Source organism: Chrysochloris asiatica, unplaced genomic scaffold (assembly GCF_000296735.1).
Source record: "Chrysochloris asiatica unplaced genomic scaffold, ChrAsi1.0 scaffold00041, whole genome shotgun sequence".
In the NCBI taxonomy this organism is placed as follows: domain Eukaryota; kingdom Metazoa; phylum Chordata; class Mammalia; order Afrosoricida; family Chrysochloridae; genus Chrysochloris; species Chrysochloris asiatica.
In genome coordinates, this window is record NW_006408559.1 from 16,294,745 (window position 1) to 16,317,068 (window position 22,324).

Here is a 22,324-nt window from a genome sequence, read left to right on the forward strand (position 1 = left end):
GGGGGAGGGAGGGGGTCAGGAAATGACATCAGAGGCAGGCTTGGGGGCCGGCGGGCGAGCGCGCCTTCCGGGGGGCGTTTCCTGGCCGCTCCCCGCCCGGCCAGCCGCTCCTTGTATGGTCGCGCTGCGCGCTCACCGCCCTGAGTCCCTAGCGGCGGTGGTGGCCGGACGCAGAGCCGCGGCGCCGGGCGGCCAGGACGCCGAAGCCCGAGCACTCCCTTCGCCGGCATGGCCGCTCCGCGCCCGCCCCCCGCTGTCGCCGTGTCGGCGCCTGCCTTTTACGCGCCGCAGAAGAAGTTCGGCCCGGTGGTCGCCCCCAAGCCCAAAGTGAACCCTTTCCGGCACGGGGACGCTGAGTCCACCGCAGCAGCCGGCGCGCAGCGTGCGCAGATGGGCCGGGTGGGCGAGGCGCCCCCACCGCCTCCCGAAGGTACCCCGTGGGGGAGCGCCGGGACTGTGGGTCGCTGGCGTGTAGGGATCCCGCGCGGGAGGTGGGAGCCGCCGAGGTGCAGGGGGAGGGGACTCTGGCGTTTGGAGATGGGGGGAGGCGGGGAGCATCTAGAGGTTGGGGGCTGCCAGGGCCGGGTGTGGGCAGTGTCAGGGGACTAGAAGCCCGAAGAAGAGCCGGGAGTGGGGCAGGGAAGGCGATGGCGGTGGAGGGACATCCTGGAGGACTTAGAGGTGATAGAGGAATCGGACTACACTGCCCACTGCCGTGGAGGGCCTGGCGCAACCTCTGTCCCCAGTCCCGAGCAGATGTTCTTACCTCATCTTGGCTAGTGGCCGGGCGCCAGGGCTCCTGGGACCTAGCCAAGCCCGCTGGCGGGGGCGGGGATGGGCGGGATTCTTCCCCTTGGGGTGTACTCTCTGAGGTGTAACGGGGCACCTAGCTCCTCCGGGTGCCCTGGCCTGACCCAGTGTCCGGGCGTCCTGCACCGTTTATTCCCACACTTATTCTTGGACCCCCTCTAAGTTGGAGTTGTGAAAGGAGGGGGTCCTGGGGAGTGGGTAGAGGGATCTGCACTGATGGCCGCCTCTCCCTCCCCCAGACTTTCCCTTACCACCCCCTCCGCCCCTCGGGGACTGTGATGATGATGCGGAGGGTGCCTTGGGGGTTCCTTTCCCCCCTCCTCCGCCTCCCATCGAGGAGCTGTTCCCCCCTATGCCCTCGGAGGAGGACCTCTTCATGACCCCGCCGCCCCCATTGGAGGAAGAAGGAGGGCCAGCGGCACCCACCTCGCTCCCACCACAGGTAGAGGGACACAGAGGAGGGGTGGACTGGTCGGGTGGAACGTATGGAGGACAGGCCTCTGACCCTGACCTGCAGCCCAGGGAGAAGGTCAGCAGCATTGACTTGGAGATGGACTCACTGTCCTCGCTGCTGGACGACATGACCAGGAACGACCCCTTCAAGACCCGGGTAAGAGGCTGGTGGGGAGGGATAGGTGGGAGAGAAGGGCAGCTGTGTGTGTGGAGGGGGAGCTGGGGAGAAGACAGGACTACTTAGGGCGGGCGCCCTTTCTCTGACCTCTGGCACTCTCTCTCTCTGACCCCCCGTAGGTGTCCTCTGGATACATGCCCCCGCCTCCAGTTGCTGTACCTTTCACTCCCAAACCCAGTTCTAGGCCTGCACCTGGTGGGACCGCACCCCTGCCTCCTTGGAAGGTCCCCTCTAGTTCCCAGTCTCCGTCTCAGACTCACACCCTTCCTCAGAGCCAGACACAGGTCCCTGCCCCACCCCAGGCCTGGTCAAAGGTCCAGCCCCAGGCCCCATCCCAGGCCCTGAACCCAGTCTTGAACCAGGCCCAGGTCCTGCCCCAGCCTGTGTCTTCTGCCCACACTCAACCTCGAGGTTCCCCAGCCCCTAAGTTTTCTCCAGTGGCCACCAGGTTTACTCCTGTGGCATCTAAGTTCACCCCAGGAGCCCCAGGGGGACCTGCATCACAGTCCAGTCAGAAGTCGGGGTCCTCTGTAGCTTCCCCTTCCATGGGCACAGGCTCCGTCCAGTCCCCCATTGTCCCCTACGCTCAGCAGAGGGAGAAACCCCGTGTGCAGGAGAAGCAGCAACCAGTACCCCCACCTCCGCCAGTTCCAAACCAGGTGAGGGGGTGTCAAACGAGGTGAGGGAGCAGACCAGGTGAAAGGGTGGGGCTTAGGCTGACAGCAGAGGTCTAGGTGTGGAGGGCATTGAGTGGACAGTCTGAAGAGGAAGGGCCCTGGAGGAGAGACCCGGCCCAGTCTGGTTTGGGAGTGAGGACCCACACAGATGGCTGCTGGAATGTCCAGGGGGAGAGATGAGGTCACCATCCCAAGCTTGGCCCTTCCCTTTCTTGAGCCGACCCCGCTCTCCAGCTCACGGGCCTTCTGATGGTCAGGGCATTTGGGACAGGGGACAGTCATGATATCTCCTGGGACAGAATCCAGGAGACCCCAGCTGAGTCGGGAGCTTTGTGCATCTCACTTGTCCAGCTTGTGAACAGCATTCTACCTGATGCTGTGGTTTTGCAGTGGAGCTTCCTGAGGCGGGCATAACTGGGCTGTGTGCCTCGCCCCAATGCACCAGGCGGAAATGGCAGCTACAGGACAGTGCTTGCCGCCAGAACCCAGAGGGGATCATGCCACCTAGTCCCTAAGGTGACAGTGTGAATGTAAGTGCAGGAAGGGATACCCATGAACACCTAGGAGCACAGACTCAGGACCTAGATGAGGACTGCAGGCAGGGGAAGCTTCTGGAAGCTGGTATGCTTTGAGAAAATGAACTTCCATTCAGGGTCTGTGAGAGATGAGGGAGGCATTGCAGTTTGGGGGTAGGTGGGTGGGTGGGTGCAGTCAGAGCAGTGTTTTTGGAGGATTTGGTGGAATGTTCTCAGCAGAGGTGTGTACAGAGTACAACCCGGGCGATGGTCCTTGGCCAGTGAACAATAGGTTCCACGTTGTGAGTACTTTAGAGGAAGGCGCTCCAGAGCGAGTCACTGATAAGCACTGGGGGAGGGGGAATGGCGACGCTGGGCGTGCCGGGAGGGAGTCCGATAGAGAAGTCCTGAAGGGGAAATGAGGTGGAGGGGAAGAGTAGGAGGCCGCTGTGGACTTGTTGAGCAAGAGTTGAGCAAGAGGTCCTTCCAGTGGGGGCTGCATTCAGTTAGAGATGGACAGTGAGCTTCCAGATGGACGTGGTAGTAGTGTTCAGAGCAAGGGGCATGAGACGTCCCATTTAAGGGCATGAGGTGAGGGGGGACGAGGGTTGGAGCAGCCCCACGCCCACATGGGATTCTTGAAGCCAGGAGGACACTCTTCAGCGGAGGACTGAAGAGAGCAATCTAGAGGCCAGAGATGAATCATTAGGACTTTGTGGGTGGCAGTAGGGAGGCCCATTGGTGTCCTCAGGCAGAATGGAAACATTGAGAAAGTCTTGGAGTTGCCTACTATGAGGGGCAGGACTGAGTGTGAGTGTAGACAAGGTAGGGGGGCTTCAGTGTGGTGTGAGCCGGGGGTGGGAACCCATGGGGCTGAAGGCCTTGTGAAGGTCACCACTGTTTTCTGGAGAGGAAGGATGGTGAGGAAGCAGAGACTGGCTGATGTCCTTCTGGGTCCGTAATGAAGCCAGTGTGCTCATCCGGGAAGAGAGAGGGGGCTCTTGGGGGTGGAAAGGGTCAGAGCAGCTGCTGTGGAGCAGGCAGGAGGGAGACACGGAGACACTGCGCTTTCTGTAGCTGGGTGGACACAGGGTTGAGATTACACCAGCCTTGTAGTGGTGGCTGAAGGTGGCCAGATGGCGGTGAGCCCATTAGCAGAGCTAGGCTGTGGAGAGGCAGCCTCTGAGTGGGCCATGGAGCAGGTGTGTGTGGTGGGGGTACAAGACTAGGGTCTGGGTGGTTACAAGCTGGCAGAACTGAGATGCTCAGGGTCATGTGCTGGAAGGTAATGGTGTTGGAGTTGGGACCTTGTAGCTGGCAAGCAGAGGGAACTGGGGGGCAGGTATGTCCTGGAGGACTTCCAGTGTCCAGGTTTGGGGGCACAGTGGTGGACAGCACACCCTAGGCAGGGAGGCCCATCAGCTCTGAGTGGAGGGAAGGACATTCTCCTTCGCAGGGGGTGGCTCAGTGAGAGGACGCTGCTGCAGGCAATCAGGACGTTTGGTCAGTGAGTGGACTTGTCAGTGGTGATGTGGGGTGGCTGTCCTGGAGGCGTCATCAAGCAAGTTAGCCTCATGCTGCCTGAGTGTCTGGGGCAGGACAGTTCCCAGCACCCCTCTGTTCTTGGGGTTACAGCAGAACCTCTGCCCGCCCTGGCTCCACCATCCCCTGCACAGGATGGGCCAGCCTGGCAGTGGACATTTGGGAGTCCCGAAGCCTGCACTTGGGGCTTGGTTCTCACTGCCACATTCTGACTGGCAGCAGGTGGACGGTAGGTGTGTGGCATGTTCTGTGACATCTGCGTGGCCCTGCTGTTTTGGAGCTTCTGTGATGTTATGTGTGACCTGCGTCCACCCGCCCTCAGCCCGGCTGCGCTGCCCAAGGGGCTCTTGTCCAACCATCTCCTTGGTTATTGGTGGCGGGCCTGGGATGGGTCACAGGCTGCAAGGGTCAGGCCTGAGATCCAGGAGGCTGGGAGGGATGGCCTCGGACTCTGAAGATGGTACTGGGGTTTCAGGTTCACACCTCTGGGCCCCCTGGGCCCCCTGGCCCCCTGACTCTGAAGGAGGTGGAGGAGCTGGAGCAACTAACTCAGCAACTCATGCAGGACATGGAGCAGCCCCAGAGGCCAGTTACCAGCGGTGAGCCCCCTACCCCTCCCTGACCCTGTCCCGGCGGTGAGCACCCATCCCCCTGCCTCCCCTACCCCATACCCTCCACCAGCTGTGAGCCCCACCAGTGTCCCCTCCACAAGCTGTAAGCCCCACCTGTGTCCCCTCCACCAGCTGTGAGCCCCCTTCCCTGCCACCCCCACCCCAAGTCTCCCTCCTGCTGATGCCCACCTCCCTGCTCCCCACCTGCAGAGCTCTGTGGCTGTTGCCAAGAGCCCCTGGCGCGTGCCCAGCCGGCCGTCCGCGCGCTGGGCCAGCTGTTCCACATCTCCTGCTTCACCTGCCACCAGTGTTCCCGGCAGCTGCAGGGGCAGCAGTTCTACAGCCTGGAGGGGGTGCCCTACTGTGAGGCCTGCTACACCGACACCCTGGACAAATGTAGCACCTGTGGGCAGCCCATCACGGAACGCATGTTGCGAGCCACGGGCAGGGCCTACCACCCAGACTGCTTCACCTGTGTGGTGTGTGCCTGTCCCCTGGAAGGCACCTCCTTCATTGTGGACCAGGCCAACCGGCCCCACTGCGTCCCCGACTACCACAGGTGTGCTCTCCGCTTCCCCACACTGGGCAGACCCCTGTACAGATAGATGGTCAGTGTCATGTTCTGAAGGCACCCACGGAGGTTGCTGTCAAGGGCTTGGAGTCTTCTTGTTAAGTGCTATTGTGTTGTTTCCGACTCATAGCGACCCTGTATAGGGTTACCGAGGAGCGACTGGTGGGTTTGAACTGCTGACTTTGCAGTTAGGTGTGAAGAGGCTATCTGCTCAGGCCACCAGCATGGGATGGGGCACGCTGGGGAAACCCTTGTCAGTGATTTTGAGGACCGTCTCTGGCCAGGCCTTGACCTCTCCCTATGTGCCCCACTAGTGGTGGGCAGAGGACTTGTGTGTTCCACAGAACTGGGTTGGGGTGGGTTACCTGGGGGCCGAGGGAGAGCTGAGACTCCCAGTGAGGGTCAGATGGTTCCTGCCAGTTCCCCCCAGGGGGTGGAGGGACAGTGTGGAAGGCAGGGAGCTGTACCCTGTGGTCTGTGCCCCATGCTGACCCCAACCCCTTCGCCATCCAGGCAGTATGCCCCTCGCTGCTCTGTGTGCACGGAGCCCATCATGCCGGAACCCGGCAAGGACGAGACCGTGCGGGTGGTGGCCCTGGATAAGAACTTCCACATGAAATGCTACAAGTGTGAGGTACGTGGTCCCGCAGGAGGGAGGGAGGGGGCCGGGAGAGGCTACCTCAGGGCAGCCCTGGGCTCACTGGCCTTGACCCTCTAGGACTGCGGGAAGCCCCTGTCCATTGAGGCCGATGACAACGGCTGTTTCCCCTTGGACGGACATGTGCTTTGCCGGAAGTGCCACTCGGCCCGTGCCCAGACCTGAGGGCCAGCTTGCTGGGCCAGGCCTGCCCACAGGCCCCAGGCCCCTGACGAGCGCCCCTCCTGCCTCACCAGGCCCCAGGGCCCTGACCCCCACCCCCCACCCAGGGGCACCAGCCCTCACTGTTGCTTTTCACTTCTGCGAACCCAGCTCCCAGCTATTGGAGGTGCCAATTCCAGGGGAGGGATGGCCCGACCCCCACCAATGCCGCCAGGTTGTGGCCACAGCTGCAATAAAGAACATTTTTCCAGAACTCTCCGTGTGGACTGGGAGGGAGGCGAGGGAAGGGGAGGGGGCACAGAATTGGGGTAAGGGTGAGAATTCAGTCTTGTTTATTTATAAAAATAGACATGTATATATATTAAACCCCAACCCCACAGCACCCTAGTTCCCCATAAGCCCACAGGTCTTTGGGTAGATGCAACACCAGAGGCCCCTGTGGCCCAGAAGGTGGGGGTGCCCGAGAGGTCCTGGCCCTGATGGGGGGATGAAGGCGGCTCAGTCCTTAAACCCCTGAATACTGCAAAGGATGCGCTTCTGATGGCCGGGTAGCGTGATGCCCATCTGTGTTAGGTCCCTGTGGGGATGGGGAGAAGGGGGTTGGCAGGGTGCAGGGTGGAGGGCTGCCTCAGACCCCCAATGGCCCCGCCCCGCACTTACTCGCCCGTGAGCTCCAGGACACACTGCATGGTGTCCAGACCGGCCGAGCGGAAGTGTAGGATGTAGCGCTTCATCCGGATGGACTCCAGCCACTCAGCTACGCTGCGGTATGGGATCCCATCGGAGCCGCTCAGGCTGGGCAGGCGGAGGGTCACCCTGGGGGATGGGGAGGCTGGGTCAGAGGGTGGGAAAGGGAGGCGGGTGGTAAGGTCTGCTAGGGTCAGCTGTATGGGCCTGTATTAACTCTGGACACTGGGTGGGATATAGACTGCTCCGGCCTTTGTTGAATCAGGGTGGCTCTTTGCAGACCCATTCAAGTGAGGTGTCTGACACTGAGCTCCCTGGGTCAGCCTATGTGCCAGTCGGTTGCAGCGGGTGGCACACAGCCCTGCCAGTCTGCACACGAGGACCATCTTCCTCCAGTGGCCTGTTCTGGACAGACAAGGAGGCACTGGGGGCCACAGAGGGCAGGGATCAGAGACACAGGGCTCGTTGTTGCCCTCCGGGTGGCCAGTGAGTGCCAGGCCACCTCCTGTTATTCTTGACTCGACACCCACAAAGAGTGGCCCTGTGTAGCAACCAAAACCATGAGCAGAGCCAAACTGCTGGGAAACAGCCAGCATTCCAGAAAGATGAACACATGCGTCCAGAGCTCGGGGAGCCGGCTTCCAAGAGGCGGCTTCAGAAGCTGGAACTAGGAGCACATGTTCTTGAGACACATCGTGATCCATGGGGGTTGGACCCCCAGCACAGACTCCCCTGCCTCATATCCTGTCCCCCCAAGTCTGCTGTACATTCTGGCAGTGGTTTTGGTCAAATGCAAAACACTGACTGACCACGCCCCTGCATGGACTCTCTCTTAGGGTCACTTGCTGTTGGACCCAGGCTGAAGTCCAAATGTTCAACCAGAGAGCTGGCCCTCTGGCCCTGACCAGCTGCCTCTCCAGACCCTCCAGCTTCAGGCTCCTGCCCTGACCCCCCCAGTCCCTGAGGTGGTCTCTGCCTGCCCAGCATCGAGCATTTACCGATTCACCCCTGTTACACCGACCACGCTCCTGGAGATGTAGGCATGGGCATGGCTCCATCTCCAAGCCCAAGACTCGCTCAGCATACCGTAAACAAAACCACCAAACCCAGTGTCCTCCACTCACTCCTAACTCATGGTGACCCCACGTGTGTCAGAGTAATCATGTGCTCCATAGGGTCTTCTTGGCTGTAAGCTTTATGGAAGGTACCCTGGTAGCACAGTGAGCTCAATGCTGGATTGCTAACCAAAACATCATGTCTTTGAAGCCACCAGCTGCTCTGAGAGAGAATGTGGCAGTCTGGTTCTGTTAAAGATACCTTCCAAAGCTCTATAGAGCAGCTTGAGTCTGTCCTGCATGGAAGTGCAAAGTCAGACCTCTGCATGCTTTGAACTACCAAGGCTTCAGTTAGCTGCTAAGTGCCAAGGAGTTCGTTCTGACACATAGCGACCCTGTACAGAGTTTTGGAGGAGCGGCTGGTGGGTTTGAACTGCTGATCTTGTGGTTAGCAGTCCAGTGCTTCTTACAGTGCCACACCAGTTGAATGCAAACCATGTGTACCCCCAAGAGATTCCATCAGCACACAGCAGGCCCTCCCAGATGGAAGGATCCTCCCCTGCTCTCTGGGAAGGGGCGTGCCTCGCATTTAGTGTTCTCAGCAGTTCCACTGGAGGACAGGACTGAAGAACACAGTGCAGGGGATGCGCACAGACCGCGACCCTCTCTCCCGGGGCCTGGCTGCAGCTGACCACTGCAATCCCTCTAAGAACCTGCCTCAATCTTCTTGTGCACCGAAGTCAGGGGGCTGCTTCCTGTCTTCTGGTGGAGGGGAGCGGAGGCTTTCCAGGGAGGTGGCCTGTCCTCACACAGTGCTCAGCCCCAGACAGCGTGGGCCCTGCCTTAGCACACAGGAGCCCCCCCACCCCCACCCCACCCCCCGCGCAGTACCTGGGGTCGAAGTTGGCAACAGTGCGCAGCGAGTGGGGATTGGCCAGCAGCTGCTCCAGGTGGGCGTCCAGCTGGTGGAAGGGGGGCCGGCACGTCCGTTCATATGCCCAGCAGTTTTTCATAAGCTCATACAGTGGGGCTGGGCAGTCCACGGGCGGAGGCAGCCGGTATCCCTCCTCTATGCTCTTCATCACCTGCAGGTACAGGGGATGCTCAGCTGGTGGCTGGGGGTGACCTGTGCCCACATGAGGCATTCAGGAGGACCTTGAGACAGCCCTGGCTAGGTGGGGTGACAGGGTATAGGGGGACGGAGGCAGCCAAGTGAGGTCAGGGAGATGAACCAGGCATTCGGAGCCGCGGGAGGACTTGGGAGCGATGGGCAGTGAGGTGCGTTGGGGAGACCCGGGTGCAGGCACGTGACCTCACCTCCTGATTGTTCATGTCACCATAAGGCTTGTCACCAAAGCTTAGCACCTCCCACATCACAATCCCAAAGCTCCACACGTCACTGGCAGTGGTGAAGATCCGGTGGGCAATGGCTTCAGGGGCCGTCCAGCGGATAGGGATCTTCCCTCCCTGTGGGGTGTGAGTGACAGAAGGGGGTAAGGTGAGTTCCAGGGCATGGAGGTGGGGAAGGAAAGGGCACAGGTGACGGGTAGAACGTGACCGTGGTCCACACAGCCACGGACTCTGGTCCTCCTGCATCCGTGTCACCGGGGTGTTTGCTGTGTATGGTATGATCGTGTGTGCGAGTACACATGTGCTCTGTGAGTACATGCGTGTGTGTGCGTGCTGTCAGGGTGTGTGCAGGGCTCACACCTGGGTTTCGTAGGTGCCGTCAAAGTTGTCCAGGAGACGTGTCAGGCCAAAGTCAGACACTTTACAGCACAGGTGCTGACTGACCAGGATGTTCCTGGCCGCCAGGTCGCGGTGGACGTAGTTGTGGTCACTGAGGTAGCTCATGCCTGACGCGATGCCCTGCAGCATGGCAGTCAGCTGTCCAGGGGTCAGCTGGTCCTCACGCTCCTGCAGCAGGGTGGGTACGTCAGGGAAGGCTGGGGTCCCCAGGGCGCTGTGCATCCCCTGCATGCTCTGCTTACCCTCAGGAAGGCGTCCAGGGCTCCTTTGTCCATGTACTCTGTGATGATCATGATGGGCTTTCCTGATGCAGGACAGGCAGTGTCATGGTGGCCCCTATGCCCACCTCACCCCTCTAGGCCACCCTCCACCGCCAGGGACCCCCTCCCGTACTCTTGGTGATCACGCCTTCCAGCCGTAGGATGTGTGGGTGACTGAACTGGCCCATGATGGTGGCCTCCCGGAGAAAGTTCCACCAGTGACCGTCTGGGGAGGTGTCCTTCAATGTCTTGACGGCCACTGTCCGGCAGTCCTGACCAGGGATCCGGAGGGAGCCTCGATACACTTCCCCAAACTCTCCTGGGTGGGGTGGGGTGGGATGGGGGCAGGTCAGATATCTGAGACAGACAGGGTCCAGCCCTTCATGCCTTTTGACCGTCTTGAAGGGGGCAGAAACTCCGCTGCCTGTCCAGGGACACAGGGCTACGAATCTCAGAAGGACCCAGAGAGTCTCCCGGGGCAAAGGGTGTGGGGGCAGTCACCCACTCCCCCACTGCTGGCCCCTCGGTCATAGCACAGCCCGGTTGCATTTGGCAAACACATGGCCACAGTGTGTCCTCTGGGCAGAGACCAGAACAGCACCAGGACACAGGGGTGTGTGTGGGACACGTGGGTCTGGGAGGCCGAGTCTCCCACACATGGGGTTCCTCTGACAACAGGTTGGACTCTAGCCATAGCTCTCGAAACAGCTGGGAGTGCTCAACCTGATGCCTTGAAACACAACCCAGGGGACACTGGGTGAGGGCTGGATGAGGGCACCATGGGGGACAGTCCCTGGGGGAAAGGGCAGATAGGTGGACAGGTCACCTTCCCCGATGACAGTATCCACCACCAGCCCCGCAGGGTCGAGCTCATGGGTGAAGTCCAGAGCTCCTTGGGCAGGGTCATCGTACGCCTGCAGGTCCACGTACGTCTTCAGCCAGAGCTTGTCCTCTGTGGGGAGAAGGTGTTCAGTTCAGGGACCCCAGGGCCAGGGGTCTTGGCTGTATGGCTTTCTCTCCACTGAGGTGAAGTGGGATGAAGCCCATGTTTTTGGTGGGCATACCCTTCCTGTCCATGTTCTCTCACTCTGCACCCTATAGCCCCTGGTGTCTGCTCCAGCCCCCTCCATTCACTCCTACCTCTTTGCCAGACAGGCCTCACCCTAAGGAGGTGACCAGCAGGAAGCCCATATGGCTCAAGACCTCAGGGGTCTAGGGAGGGCCTCCTACCCAAGGATGGAGGGACACTGTCCAGAGGCGGACGGACTGCAGCCATCAGATAACAGCTCCGCACCAGCCCCACCCCCAGGGTCATGTGCAGACATTTCAACCACAGTTAATTAGACAACAGTACAGAGCCTGAGGGCAAGAAATCCCAGGGCCCCAGAGCCAGCCTAGCACATGGGGTCCCTGGGTCCCTTCCCAGTAGCCCCAAGCACACACACGAATCCGCACATGCACACATGTGCACCGAGGCACACACACAATCATGCACACTATAGACACATACTGGTGCACACTTTCACAGAGTCACACATGCACACACACATGTCCCAGCTCACCACGGTCCACATCAGCGCCACGCTCTCGCTGCCTCCGCTGCCGCCTCCGCTGTGCTCTCCTGCGGGGGGGAGGGGGAGTGTTCAGCTCTTCAGGCACAGGCCCTCCTCTGGCCCTCAGAGAAAGCCTGGGTCCTGGACATCCACTGGGTTCTGGCTGGACTCTCCCCTGGACAAGCAGTGGGTCCCAGGGACACAGGGGGCATGGGTATGTGTGGACGAGTTTGGTGCTGTACATGGAGCTCCTGGCTGCAGGGGCAGGGCATGTGGCAGATTGAGGGCAGTGTTTGGGGGGGGGAGGCGGGGGCCAGCAACAACACCTGGACTGGAAGACCAGCATCCCGAGCAAGAGTGCCACGCCCAGCAGAAGGCCGAAGATGACCGCTACAATCTCCCCTCCAGTCAGGCCTCTGGAAACTGGGGGTAGGCAGGCTCCGTCAGGGCTAGGCACGGAGAGCTGGGGCTAGGTGGGCTCCCTCGGGGGCAGGCATAGTGTTCCCCAGCCAGGCCAGGCACAGGTATGCACGTGTGCACACACGTGTGTATATGGATGTGCACGTGTGTGCTTACATAAGAAGACATACACATGTACAGCACATGCTTGCACTCATACATATGCACACACATGCTGGCACACAGTGTGCACAGGCATGCAGGTGTGTACACATGTGTATATACGGGTGTGCACATGTGTACTTACATAAGACACACATGTACAGCACATGCTTGCACTCATACATATGCACACACATGCTGGCACACAGTGTGCACAGGTATGCAGGTGTGCACACACATTTGTGTACATGGGTGTGCATGTGCTTACACATGCGTACAGAGGAAGGGGGTCCAGGTAGGAACAGGGTACTCCGTGGGCAGCAGGTAGGAATGTCTGGGGGCGTACAGAGACTCACCTGGTGGGCTGGTTCGGAACTCGTGGTTGGGGGAGAAGGGGCCAGGGCCCTGTGGGGTCACCATGCGCACTCGGACAATGTAAGTGGTGTCTGGCTGCAGCTCCGTCAGCAAGACTCTCGGCTCCAGAACCGTCTGGTGCCTTTCTTCGTCCTGCGGGTGGGGGCTGTGTTGACAGGGGTCTTGGTGGCCCATGGAGAGGGGTTGGGTTCCCATGCCCTTCTTCCCCAGCTGTCCGCCCCTCCTGACCTGATTCAGCACGTGCAGCTCGTAGGTGAGGTTACCCCCAGGGCTGCGAGGCTGCACCCCTGCCCAGGTCAGCTCCAGCTGGCGAGGTGTTTTCTTCACCAGTCGCAAGGACAGGCCTGCCAGCGGCTCTGGGAGAACAGGAAGGGTTGAGGAGGAAGAATGAGTCAGGAGTCCTTCCCTGGGCCCGCCCGCCTGCCAGGCCTCACCTGTTAGGGCCTCACCTGCATGCCCCATGCTGACGCTGACAATGGTGCTGGCGGGGCGGGAGGTGCCCTGCTCTGACACCCCGTTCTGGGCACCCACTTCGAAGGTGTAGTTGGCAAAGGTCTCCAAGCCATCAACGTGCACGGCTGGTCGGGAGAGCCCGCTGGACGCTGGTGAAAAGCGTACTCCGCCCCCACAGGGCTGGCAGGGGCCCCCATCCAGGCCTGTCCCCAGACACCGGGAACAGCCCACATTGTACCTGATATCCTGGCGCCCCCCAGTGTCTTCTGGGGGCTCCCAGTTCAGGGACAGTTGAGTCCCCAAAACAGAGAAGCTCAGGTCTCGGGGAGCTGAGGGTGGTCCTGTGAAAGGGCGGGGCCATCAGCAGGGACCATTCTGTCTTCCACCTACACCCACCTCGACCCTACCCCCCAGTCTGGAAAGCCTTGAGGGGAGAGGGAAATTTAGTTGGTCTCTCTACCCTTCCAGGGAGAGCAGGTAGAGAGGGGCTGGAAGTACCCCATGCCTAGGATGATCCCACGTCTGAGCTCCCAAAAATCAGCCTCCGTCATGTGCCCCCACTCACGAGTGCAGGCCACGTGGGGACCCTCCTCAGAGGTTCGGTAGTAGCCAATCTCACAGGTGCATATGGTGGCCCCCTCCGTGTGGGTAGAGCTGTGCTGGGGGCACGGGAGGCACTGGGGGGTGTCCATGTCCGAACGGTAGGAGTTTTGGGGACAGGCTGAAGTGGGGAGCAGAGTTAGGGCTCTCACATGGCTTACAGGCCCAGGGCCCCTACTCCAAACTGGGCAGGTGTGTCTGAGCCCCTGCTTGTCCTTGGCCCCTTACCTCTGCAGTCCGCTCTGCCAGCGTCCTCCTGGAAGCCCGGCTCACAGTCGCACCGCCCCACAGGGACCAGCCACTCGCCGTCGGGGCTACAATGTAGGCGGGGCGTGCCCGAGAGGCCAGCCTGGGCGTGGGGCACGCAGGTGCCCGCCACTTCTGCCAGCCCTCCGGGGCCCGGGAGCGTGCCGGGGAATCGTGCCAGGCCGTGCGTGGCCTCGGGGCAGCGCTGGTAGAAGACGCGCACGGACACTAGGGCCACACAGGCCCCAGGGTTGTGGAAAGCCAGGTAGAGGCCCCGGCGTGCCAGGCGGCCCAGTGAGCAGCGCTCCACATTGAGTTTCACAGCGCCCGAGGCCAGGTCCCGGATGGTGAAACTCTGGTCCGCAGCCACGGTGGTCACCTGGGGGGAGAGGTGACAAAATCAAAGTCATGTTTCCTACGCACTCAACGGAAACTTGGAAACTTCCGCCTGGCCAGGAAGAGGGCTGGTATCTCCTGGGCCTCCTCACCTCCTAACCATTGTAGGAGGTGGGATGCATACCGCCCCACTGAATAGAGGGAGGAACTGCCGCTGAGGTTGTTTACCTGGCATCAGATTCTGCACCTACTAGGAGTGTGGAGCCCTGGTGTGCATTGGGTGCTAACTGCAAGGTCAGCTCCTCAGGAGAAAGCTAGGTCATAAAGATTTCGTTTCAGAAACCCTGGGGAGCGGAGCCAGTCTGTCCTACAGGGTCACTGTGAGTTGGTATCTAACCGAAGGCCCTGGGTACTTTTGGTATGGGTGGGGCTGAGATGGGGACCCGGCTGAGGGCTCTTAAATTCTTGGGACTAAAGGGTGTTCGGTTATAATTCGTGCCATCATCCACTTAGTTCTTGGGAATTGCCAAGAGATTTTCATTTGAGGTAAGAAAACAAGAGGGCGCCCTGTCTTAGCGGCCCCTCCCTCTCCACCATTCTGATAGGTGCTGAAATGGAGACCTGAGCATTAGGTAAGAGGTTCCTCACTACACAGCCCTGCTCACTTATGGGGGTGCCGAGGAGGAAGTCCCAATAGTTCCGCCCTAAACGCTCCCACCTGCCTCGTCCGGCACTCTGGTCTCCCCACCAAACCACCTCCAGTGGATTCTGACGTATAGCGACCCACTCAGACAGACTAGCGTCCTGGTGTGGCTCTGTAGGATGAGCCGCTCCTTAGAAACACTATACAGGGGCAGAACCCACTCATCAAGAGCAGGACAGATTACAACTGCCCCACAGGGTTTCCAAGGCTGTGAATCTTCCCAAACGCAGCCTGTCACATCTTTCTCCCGCAGAACAGTTGGTGGAATCTAACCACAGCTGAGCACTTTAATCACAGTGCCACCAAAGCATCTTTGTCCCCCTACAAAGATCCACAACCAAACCCACTGCCATCCAATTCGGACTCATAGCCACTCGATATTGAGTTTCTGAAACGTTGTAAATATCTGTTAAAGTAGCCAGTCTTAGCTTTCTCCCGCAGAGCTGCGGGTGGGCTTGAACTGCCGACCTTGCGGTTAGCAGCCCAACGACTAAACTAGAGCGCCACCGGGTCTTCCCAGGGAGTCTACTGAAAACCTCCCACCATTTTTCGGGCACCAAGGTGGTCACTACTAGGGGCGACGGAACCCTAACTCTGGAGCCTGAGCGCCAGCCCACAGTCGGTCCAGCCCCCTGATTCCTACCACGCATGCGCAGCCACACCCCTCTCCTGCGGCGGGCCCTAGTCATTTTCTCAGCTCCGGGAGTGAGGGTGGGGGTGTGTTGATGTAAGGGCCAAGCGGGCGCCCACCTTCTGGAACAGGGGCCGCCGTAGCTGGATGCCCACGTCCTGGTCACTCTCCATGAAGTACAGGCTGAAGGTCTCCTTGCAGCCGGCGGGCCTCGCGCCGTGCGGGAAGCTCTTGCAATCCCGCACGGTGAACTGCAGCTCCACGTGCACGCGCGCCGCCTCCTCGCCCCGGTAGATCCAGTTGGAACGCAGCCAGTGGTCGGCGTCGCCTCCGCTGTCTGCCTGCGGGCAGTCCTGGTACATGTACAGCGGCGTCCCGTTCAGCATCTGCTGCACTTCGCTCCACTGGGGGAGAGCCAGAGTCAGGGGCCAGCCCACCTGCGCCCCCACTCTCGACATGCTCAGAGCCGTGGAAGGGAGAGGTCCTGCCTCTGCCCGCCCCTCAGAGATGTGTTCAGGGTGGGGGGCTGAAGTGGAGAGGGCATGAGCAATACAAGCTCCCATTACCCCTGATGAGCACACTATTTGCTGGAGTGAGCATGGGTTCGTATCCACTTCGGTGGCAGAGTCATTGGTACCTCAAAGTCAGACTTTTGTAGAAAACGCTCAGTACAAGACCCCTGTCTCTCTGTTCAGAGAACAACAGACTGACCTAGAATATTAAGCTCCCCAGTTTTTGTGGGAAAAGACAATCCTCTGACCGGGCTAGCCCACCTTCCCAAGACGCCTGCCACAAAGACCATGGTTAAGTTCACCTGCCAGAGCTGGCTGGGCTCCTACCACCATCGAATCCCCTTCTCTCTTGACTTTCTACAATAAAACCATTTTTAAAACTTCGTAGTAAGAATGGCTAACACTGACTAGCCTGCAGTAATCCTGTTCTAAGCCTTCTCCACAGGAAAACTGAGGCAGAGGGAAAGCACCTTGTCCAAGACATGAGCCTGTTAGAGGAAAGCTGCGCCATGAACCCCATTTCATCATCATGTTGGTTGTAAAACGTCAGAGCAAGACTTGCACACAATAAAAAGTGAGCATCACCCTCCCACCCCCATCCCCACACACACCCATCCCAGAGGTAGTCACTCTTAACAATTTGGAGTACAATTTTCGGGACCATTTTCAATGACTACAGAAATGGTTTAATGGTTCTGTATTTTGCTTTTAACATAAATGGGATCATACAAACATTATTCTGCATTGTTGTTGTATCTTTTAAACACATACATGTATGAAAGATGTCCACATGAGTAAATACAGAGCTCTATTTCTCTTTAGCAGTCTATGCAATTGTATTGTATTGCACGGATGTACCACAATGTACTGAAGCATTCACATACTACTGAGCATTTAGGAAACTTCTAGATTTCTTTCTTTTATTAAACAAACATGTACACGTTTCTGTAAGATTTCTGTGGTTGCTAATGTTGTGACGTGGCGTTGAGTTGGTCACAACGCATTGTGACTCTGTACAGGAGTCACAATGGTGTGGCGTGGTGGGTTAATGCACCAGACTGCAAAGCCGTTTGAACTGCAAGGTTGGTGGTTCAAGCTCACCAGCTGCTCTTCAGAAACCCTACAGAGGGTTGCTATGGGTCAGAGTCCACTCAACAGCACTTAACAACAACAACATAGGGGTTTCCAAGGTTGAAAATCTTTGCAGGAGCAGAAAGCGACATCTTTCTCTCTTGGAGTGGCTTGTGGGCTTGAACTGCCAACCTTGTGGTATGCAGTCCAGATTACTGTAGAAACTGCCATATTAAAGCCGACATCTACTGTTAAGTGCTGTCGGGTCAGTTCCAACTCATAATGATCCTGTATAGAAGCAGCCGATGAGTTTGAACCACTGACCTTGTGGTTCAAACTGACCTTGCAGCCCAGTGCTTATCCTACTGAACCACAGCAGGATTCCAAAGAAGACATCTAAAGGGCAATTACTGGTCTCTCTCCATTTGGAGAAAAGAGTGAAGAAAACTGAAGACGCATAGAACCAATTAACCAATGGAAGAATGGACCATGGGAATGGCAGCCTCGGTGACCCTGAGGTCAGAACTAGATGGCATTCAGTTCCCACTACCAACCACTCTGAAAAGGTATTAGAGAGTCTGGCATAGAGTATGAGAAAAAAGATGAAAAACCTCAAATTTGTAAAAGAGAGAGAGAAAGACCAGGTGGAACCCTCCTTCAGGTCTGGAAATGGACTCATTTGCAAGGTTTACCTTTCAGCTAAAAGACCTACACGCATATAGGAGGTGAATAGTAACACTGGGGAGGTATTCATTCCTTAGAATAACCAACCATTTGTGATTTAAAAAAAAAAAAAAAAAAGAGCAGGAATGGAAGCAGAAAACAGGAAGGAAGTGTGGGGATTGCAGCCAATGACACAAAACAAAATGGGTATGAATTCCTGAACGGAAAACCAATACACTCTGTAAACCTGCTTCTAATTCACAATAAACTTTTTTACTGTTTGAAAAGACATGTAAGATATTTATAAGGTTTTGCCAAGTTGTCCTCCCAAGAGGCTCTATACAGCTGCATTGCCACCAGCAAAGCCTCATCCTCATTTTTCCAGCCCCACATCCACACAGGACTTTAGCTGACTGTCTACATTTTGCCAGTCTTCCAAACAAAGCACAACTTCCTACCATTCCAATTTATAGTTCTTTCAAGGAAGTTGCAAACATTTTTCTTTTGTTCACTGGGCATTTGGTTGTTTTTTTGGGTTTTTTTTTTTATGCAATCATCTGTTCACCAGTGAGGCCTGGTAGCACAGTGGATTAAGTGCTCAGCTACTAACTGAAAAGGTCAGCATTTGAACCCACCAGGCAAGGCTTCATTTTGCCTGGACTTACTATCAACACTCACAAAGCAGCAGTCAAGAAATCAAACCATGTTTTGTATTAGGCACATCTGCTGCACACCACGTCTTTAAAGTGTTCAACAGCAAAGACGTCAGCTTGAGGACTAACGTGCGCCTGACCCAAGCCATGGTATTTTCAATAACCTCATATGCATGCGAAAGCTGGACAGTGAATAAGGAAGACCGTAGAAGAATTAATGCTTTTGAATTATGGTGTTGGAGAAGAATATTGAAAGTGCCATGGGCTGCCAAAAGAACCAACAGATCTGTGTTGGAAGAAAGAAGTTCAGCTAGAATGCTCCTTAGGAACCAGGATGGCAAGACTTCATCTTTCAGACTTCGGGCATATTATTAGGAGGGGCTGGTCTCTGGAGTACGACATCATGACCCAGTGGCGGGTCACTGAAACAGAGGAAGACCCTTAATGAGATGGACTGGCACACAAGCATACAAATGATTCTGAGGATTGTATTACGCAGGACTGGGCAGTGTTTTGTTCTATTGTGTTGAGGGTCTCTATGAGACACTCCACTGGGAGCAAGATGAGGCTGTTTGCGTCTATAAAAACATCTACAGCCTTGGAAACCCTTGGCAATAGCTCTACCCTGCCCTGTAGGGTCACTGTGCAGTGGCCTTTTCTGTTCATAACTTTGCTCAATTGTTCTCCTTTGATAGTCATTTAGAGGTTAGAGAAACCATGTGCTTGGCATGCTCGTTTCAAACCTTTTCTCCCTGCTGACCACCTGCCATTTAATTTTGTTGATGTTTCTTTCATGGTGACATACATTTAAAATTTTACATAATGACACTTCTTGTCTTTCCCTGTATGATCTTTGAGTGATACATATTTACTTGGGAAGATCTCTTATATCTAGTAAAGTTATGCTCTTAGATTTTCTCCTGATTTTTTTTTTTTGTAGTTTAGATTTTTACTTTCTCTAGAATTTATTATTTACTTTTTGCATAGGATGAAGTGGAGATTGCAACTTTTCTTTCTTTCTTTTTTTTAAAATTCTGGGATCCGGAATTTTTTTTGTCTACTCCCTGATTTCCACTCTGAGTTGCAATTTCACAATTACAACTTCACGATGTGGACCTGTTTTTGGGGATTCTTTTCTGCTTCCCTGACCTGTGTGTTCTTGAGTAATGCTGTGTTTTAATTATAGTTGGTGCACAGCATGTCCTGATATCTGGTTGGACCAGTCTCCCATTTCATCACTGCTTTTTTCAAACATCTCCCAGCCCTTCTAAAGTACTTTGTCTTCCAGATGAAGTGACAAAGTGACCGTGATATTCTCTGAGTTACCCCACTGAGGTTTATGCTGCAGCCTAGCCTGCTTCTCCATAAAGAGGAGGCAGAGAGGGGCTCTTCGGATGTTCCCTCACCCATGGGGCCAAGCTGCTGCCTCTTTTCTGTACTATATATAACTGCAGGCTGTCATTGAGACCACCTCTCTGCTCTAGGAAAGGCAAGAAATGGCACCATCAATGAAGAACTTGGGGATGGGTGCTAGGGCAAGGTCCCTATTCTGCACTGTCAGGGGGAGTGTCAGAAAGGTGATGGGGCTGGAGTGATGAAGGACTCAGAGCCTGGCCGTAGGTAGAGCTGGGGGGATGCTCTTAGGTGATGTGGGGAAGAGCCTGTGTGTGTGTGGGGGGGAGGCATGGGAGGGTGTTAGTCTTCATTATTTGGATCACCAAGCCTACAGCTGGGAACCGAGATGCAGATGTTCCCAGCTGCTGCCTGTCTCTCCCAGTCCCAGTAGTGACAGACGTGGAGACCAGCTGTCGGAGACCAGCAAGGGTATTGTCACTTATCTCTTGCTTGCTGTGGTTACATTTTACGAAGCTGACCCCATGTGTGTGTGTGTGTGTGTGTGTGCATGCATGAGTGTATATATCCATGCATGTGTACATACATGTGTATGTGTACACATGGGTGTGTACATATGAGAGGAGCCAGGGTGGGTAGTAAACATATCACCAGAACAAAGCAGAGAAAGGGGTCTTGCTCCTACCCCAGCCCAGTGGGGACACTCATTTGGGCAAGAGGTGGAGGGGCAGAGAGGGCCCGTGGGAGCCAGCAGACAGACCTGCAGCCATAGTTGTGGAGTGATTAGTTGTTTTATGGGATGAGGCACCTATTAGGGCTGCTCTAATCCAGGACTTCCCAAGCAGCCCATCCTGTAGGATACATTAGGGTTTAGTCTATAAACGCTAATTACAGGCCTCTGTGGGTGAGCAGAGAATGGAGCCAGGGTCTGGGACCCAGAGGGATGGGAAGCAAACCGACAAGAGAGAGAAAACTGTGGGGCGCGAAGCCTGGAACCAGAGGGGGTCGGCCTGAGGCTGGGACCCTGGAGGCTCAGTTGGGGGCAGAGGTGTGCTCTCCTGAGTCTGGGGAGAAGCTCTTTGGAGTTCACCCAGGATCCTACTCTGCTCAAGGGCTAGTCTGATGGGTGTTTAAAGAATGGGGGAAGGACCGCAGTGTGTGATGCTCAGAGTCTACACCAGGGGACTTGGGTAGCAAGTGTAACTTTGGAGGTGGGCCACTGACCCTTTGGGAACTATGGGAAAAGCTTCGATCTCCCCACCTCACAATACAGACAATTGAGAATATGCTTTATGGGGATTCCCTGAGATTCATCACTGCAGCCCCTGTAGAGATGGTAATCCATACTGTGATCACTGTGGCGTTTCAGTCCCACCCCAGCATGGCTCACCCCTCCCAGAATGTAGGGTCAGTGACCCCTCTGGAGTCCAAATTCCCCCTCCCTGGGGCAGGTGATGAGGAACAGCTGTGGTGGCATCCCCGGGGTGAAGCTTGGCCCCCCCATTCAGCAGCCTCTGACTCAGCTGCCCCCTTGCCCCCCCGCCCCCCATGGCCTCTCCAGGAAACACTTCCAGTTTTTCCTGCTCGTTCATTCCTCCACCCACCTCTACCCATTTCCCACCAGACTAACCCTGTACCCCAGCCCTTGGCACTTACCCCGTGCTCTGGGGGGTCCAGCAGCCAGCCCAGCTCCCCCTGTGCCTTGCTGGTGTCCATCAGAATGACTGGGTGGGCAGAGAGGGGCTGTCACTTGGGGGAGGGGGTCCAGTGACACCCACATGCCCGTGGCAGGGGCCCGAGCCCTGGGTCAATGGCCAGTTCCCAATGGCTGTGGCCTCCTGGGGCTTGGGGCGGGTAATAGTTCTACAGAGGGTTCCAGGGGATGGCTGGGGGTGGGGGGCAGAGTCAGTACAGGGTGCATTAAGAGGGCTGAGGATGGATCCTGCTGCAGAACCGCAGTGCCTGGGGAGGGGGTCCCAGTGGAGAAGGTGTGGCCAGGGGCTCAGGTGGCCTACCAGTGGGAGAAATCTCATCAACACTTTCCAAAGCCTGCTTTGGCCGTGAAGGGACATGGGCCCAGCTGGGAGGGGACACAGGCCCAGCTTGGAGAAAGTACAGGCCCAGCTAGGAGGGGACAACAGGCCAAATTTTGAGGGGATACAGGTCCAACTTGGAGGGAGTAAGGCCCAGCTTGGAGAGGGTACAGGCCCAGCTTGGAGGGGGCAAAGGCCTGACACTGTAGGGTGCAGGCCCAATCCAAAGTCGGGGGTCGGGGTGGGCTGGGAGCCAGAGAAAGCCTTCATTGTAAGCCGGGGCCCTGCATTCCGGGGCCCTGCACCCACTCGGTCCCTCTCCCTCCTCCGCCCGCCCCGGGTGCCAGGTCGCGCCCCACTTCCCAGCTCCGGCCTGGGCACCTGGGCCGCCGGGCAGGGGGGTCTCAGCGCAGGCTGGGCAGGGGTCCAGGCCACGCCTCCCGGGCTCAGGGCGCCCTTCCCAGCCCGCACGGGCGGTGCCCTGGCCGCGGAGGAAGCCGGGGTCAAAGACCAGGGCCGGCCGGCGGCCCCAGCGCGGCGGCCCCAGCCCGGGCCGAGGGGTCCCGCGGACGGTCGTACCTTCCTCGGCGCGCGCTCCCGGGAACCGCGGGGCGCAGAGCAGCAGCAGCAGCAGCAGCAGCAGCAGCAGCCCG

At 57.3% G+C, this 22,324-nt stretch overlaps 2 protein-coding genes across 2 annotated transcripts; one reads left to right on the forward strand and one right to left on the reverse strand.

Annotated features, from left to right (window-relative positions):
* The first annotated feature begins 228 nt into the window (after positions 1-228).
* On the forward strand, positions 229-6,180 carry ZYX (zyxin). The gene is made up of 8 exons (XM_006861195.1): positions 229-430; positions 1,050-1,252; positions 1,328-1,420; positions 1,561-2,100; positions 4,651-4,774; positions 4,997-5,345; positions 5,871-5,991; positions 6,076-6,180. Exons 1-8 carry the CDS (start codon positions 229-231, stop codon positions 6,178-6,180), a joined length of 1,737 nt encoding a protein of 578 aa, XP_006861257.1.
* A 495-nt stretch (positions 6,181-6,675) lies between these two features.
* Positions 6,676-22,323, reverse strand: EPHA1 (EPH receptor A1; the record flags this gene model as incomplete). The annotated part of the gene is made up of 18 exons (XM_006861278.1): positions 6,676-6,754; positions 6,838-6,993; positions 8,811-9,004; positions 9,237-9,386; positions 9,630-9,836; positions 9,911-9,972; positions 10,062-10,247; positions 10,755-10,880; positions 11,491-11,549; positions 11,808-11,904; positions 12,399-12,549; positions 12,646-12,773; positions 12,867-13,211; positions 13,436-13,591; positions 13,699-14,095; positions 15,506-15,790; positions 21,295-21,362; positions 22,251-22,323. Coding segments are annotated over 18 exons (2,919 nt in total), but the record flags the coding sequence as incomplete, so codon positions are not given.
* Position 22,324: the final 1 nt, after the last annotated feature.

Coding starts and splice junctions, on each gene's coding strand:
- ZYX (XM_006861195.1), top strand. CDS start 229: ATGGCCGCTCCGCGCCCGCCCCCCGCTGTCGCCGTGTCGGCGCCTGCC. Junction 1,253..1,327: donor CCACCTCGCTCCCACCACAG/GTAGAGGGACAC, acceptor CCTGACCTGCAG/CCCAGGGAGAAGGTCAGCAG. Junction 2,101..4,650: donor CTCCGCCAGTTCCAAACCAG/GTGAGGGGGTGT, acceptor CTGGGGTTTCAG/GTTCACACCTCTGGGCCCCC.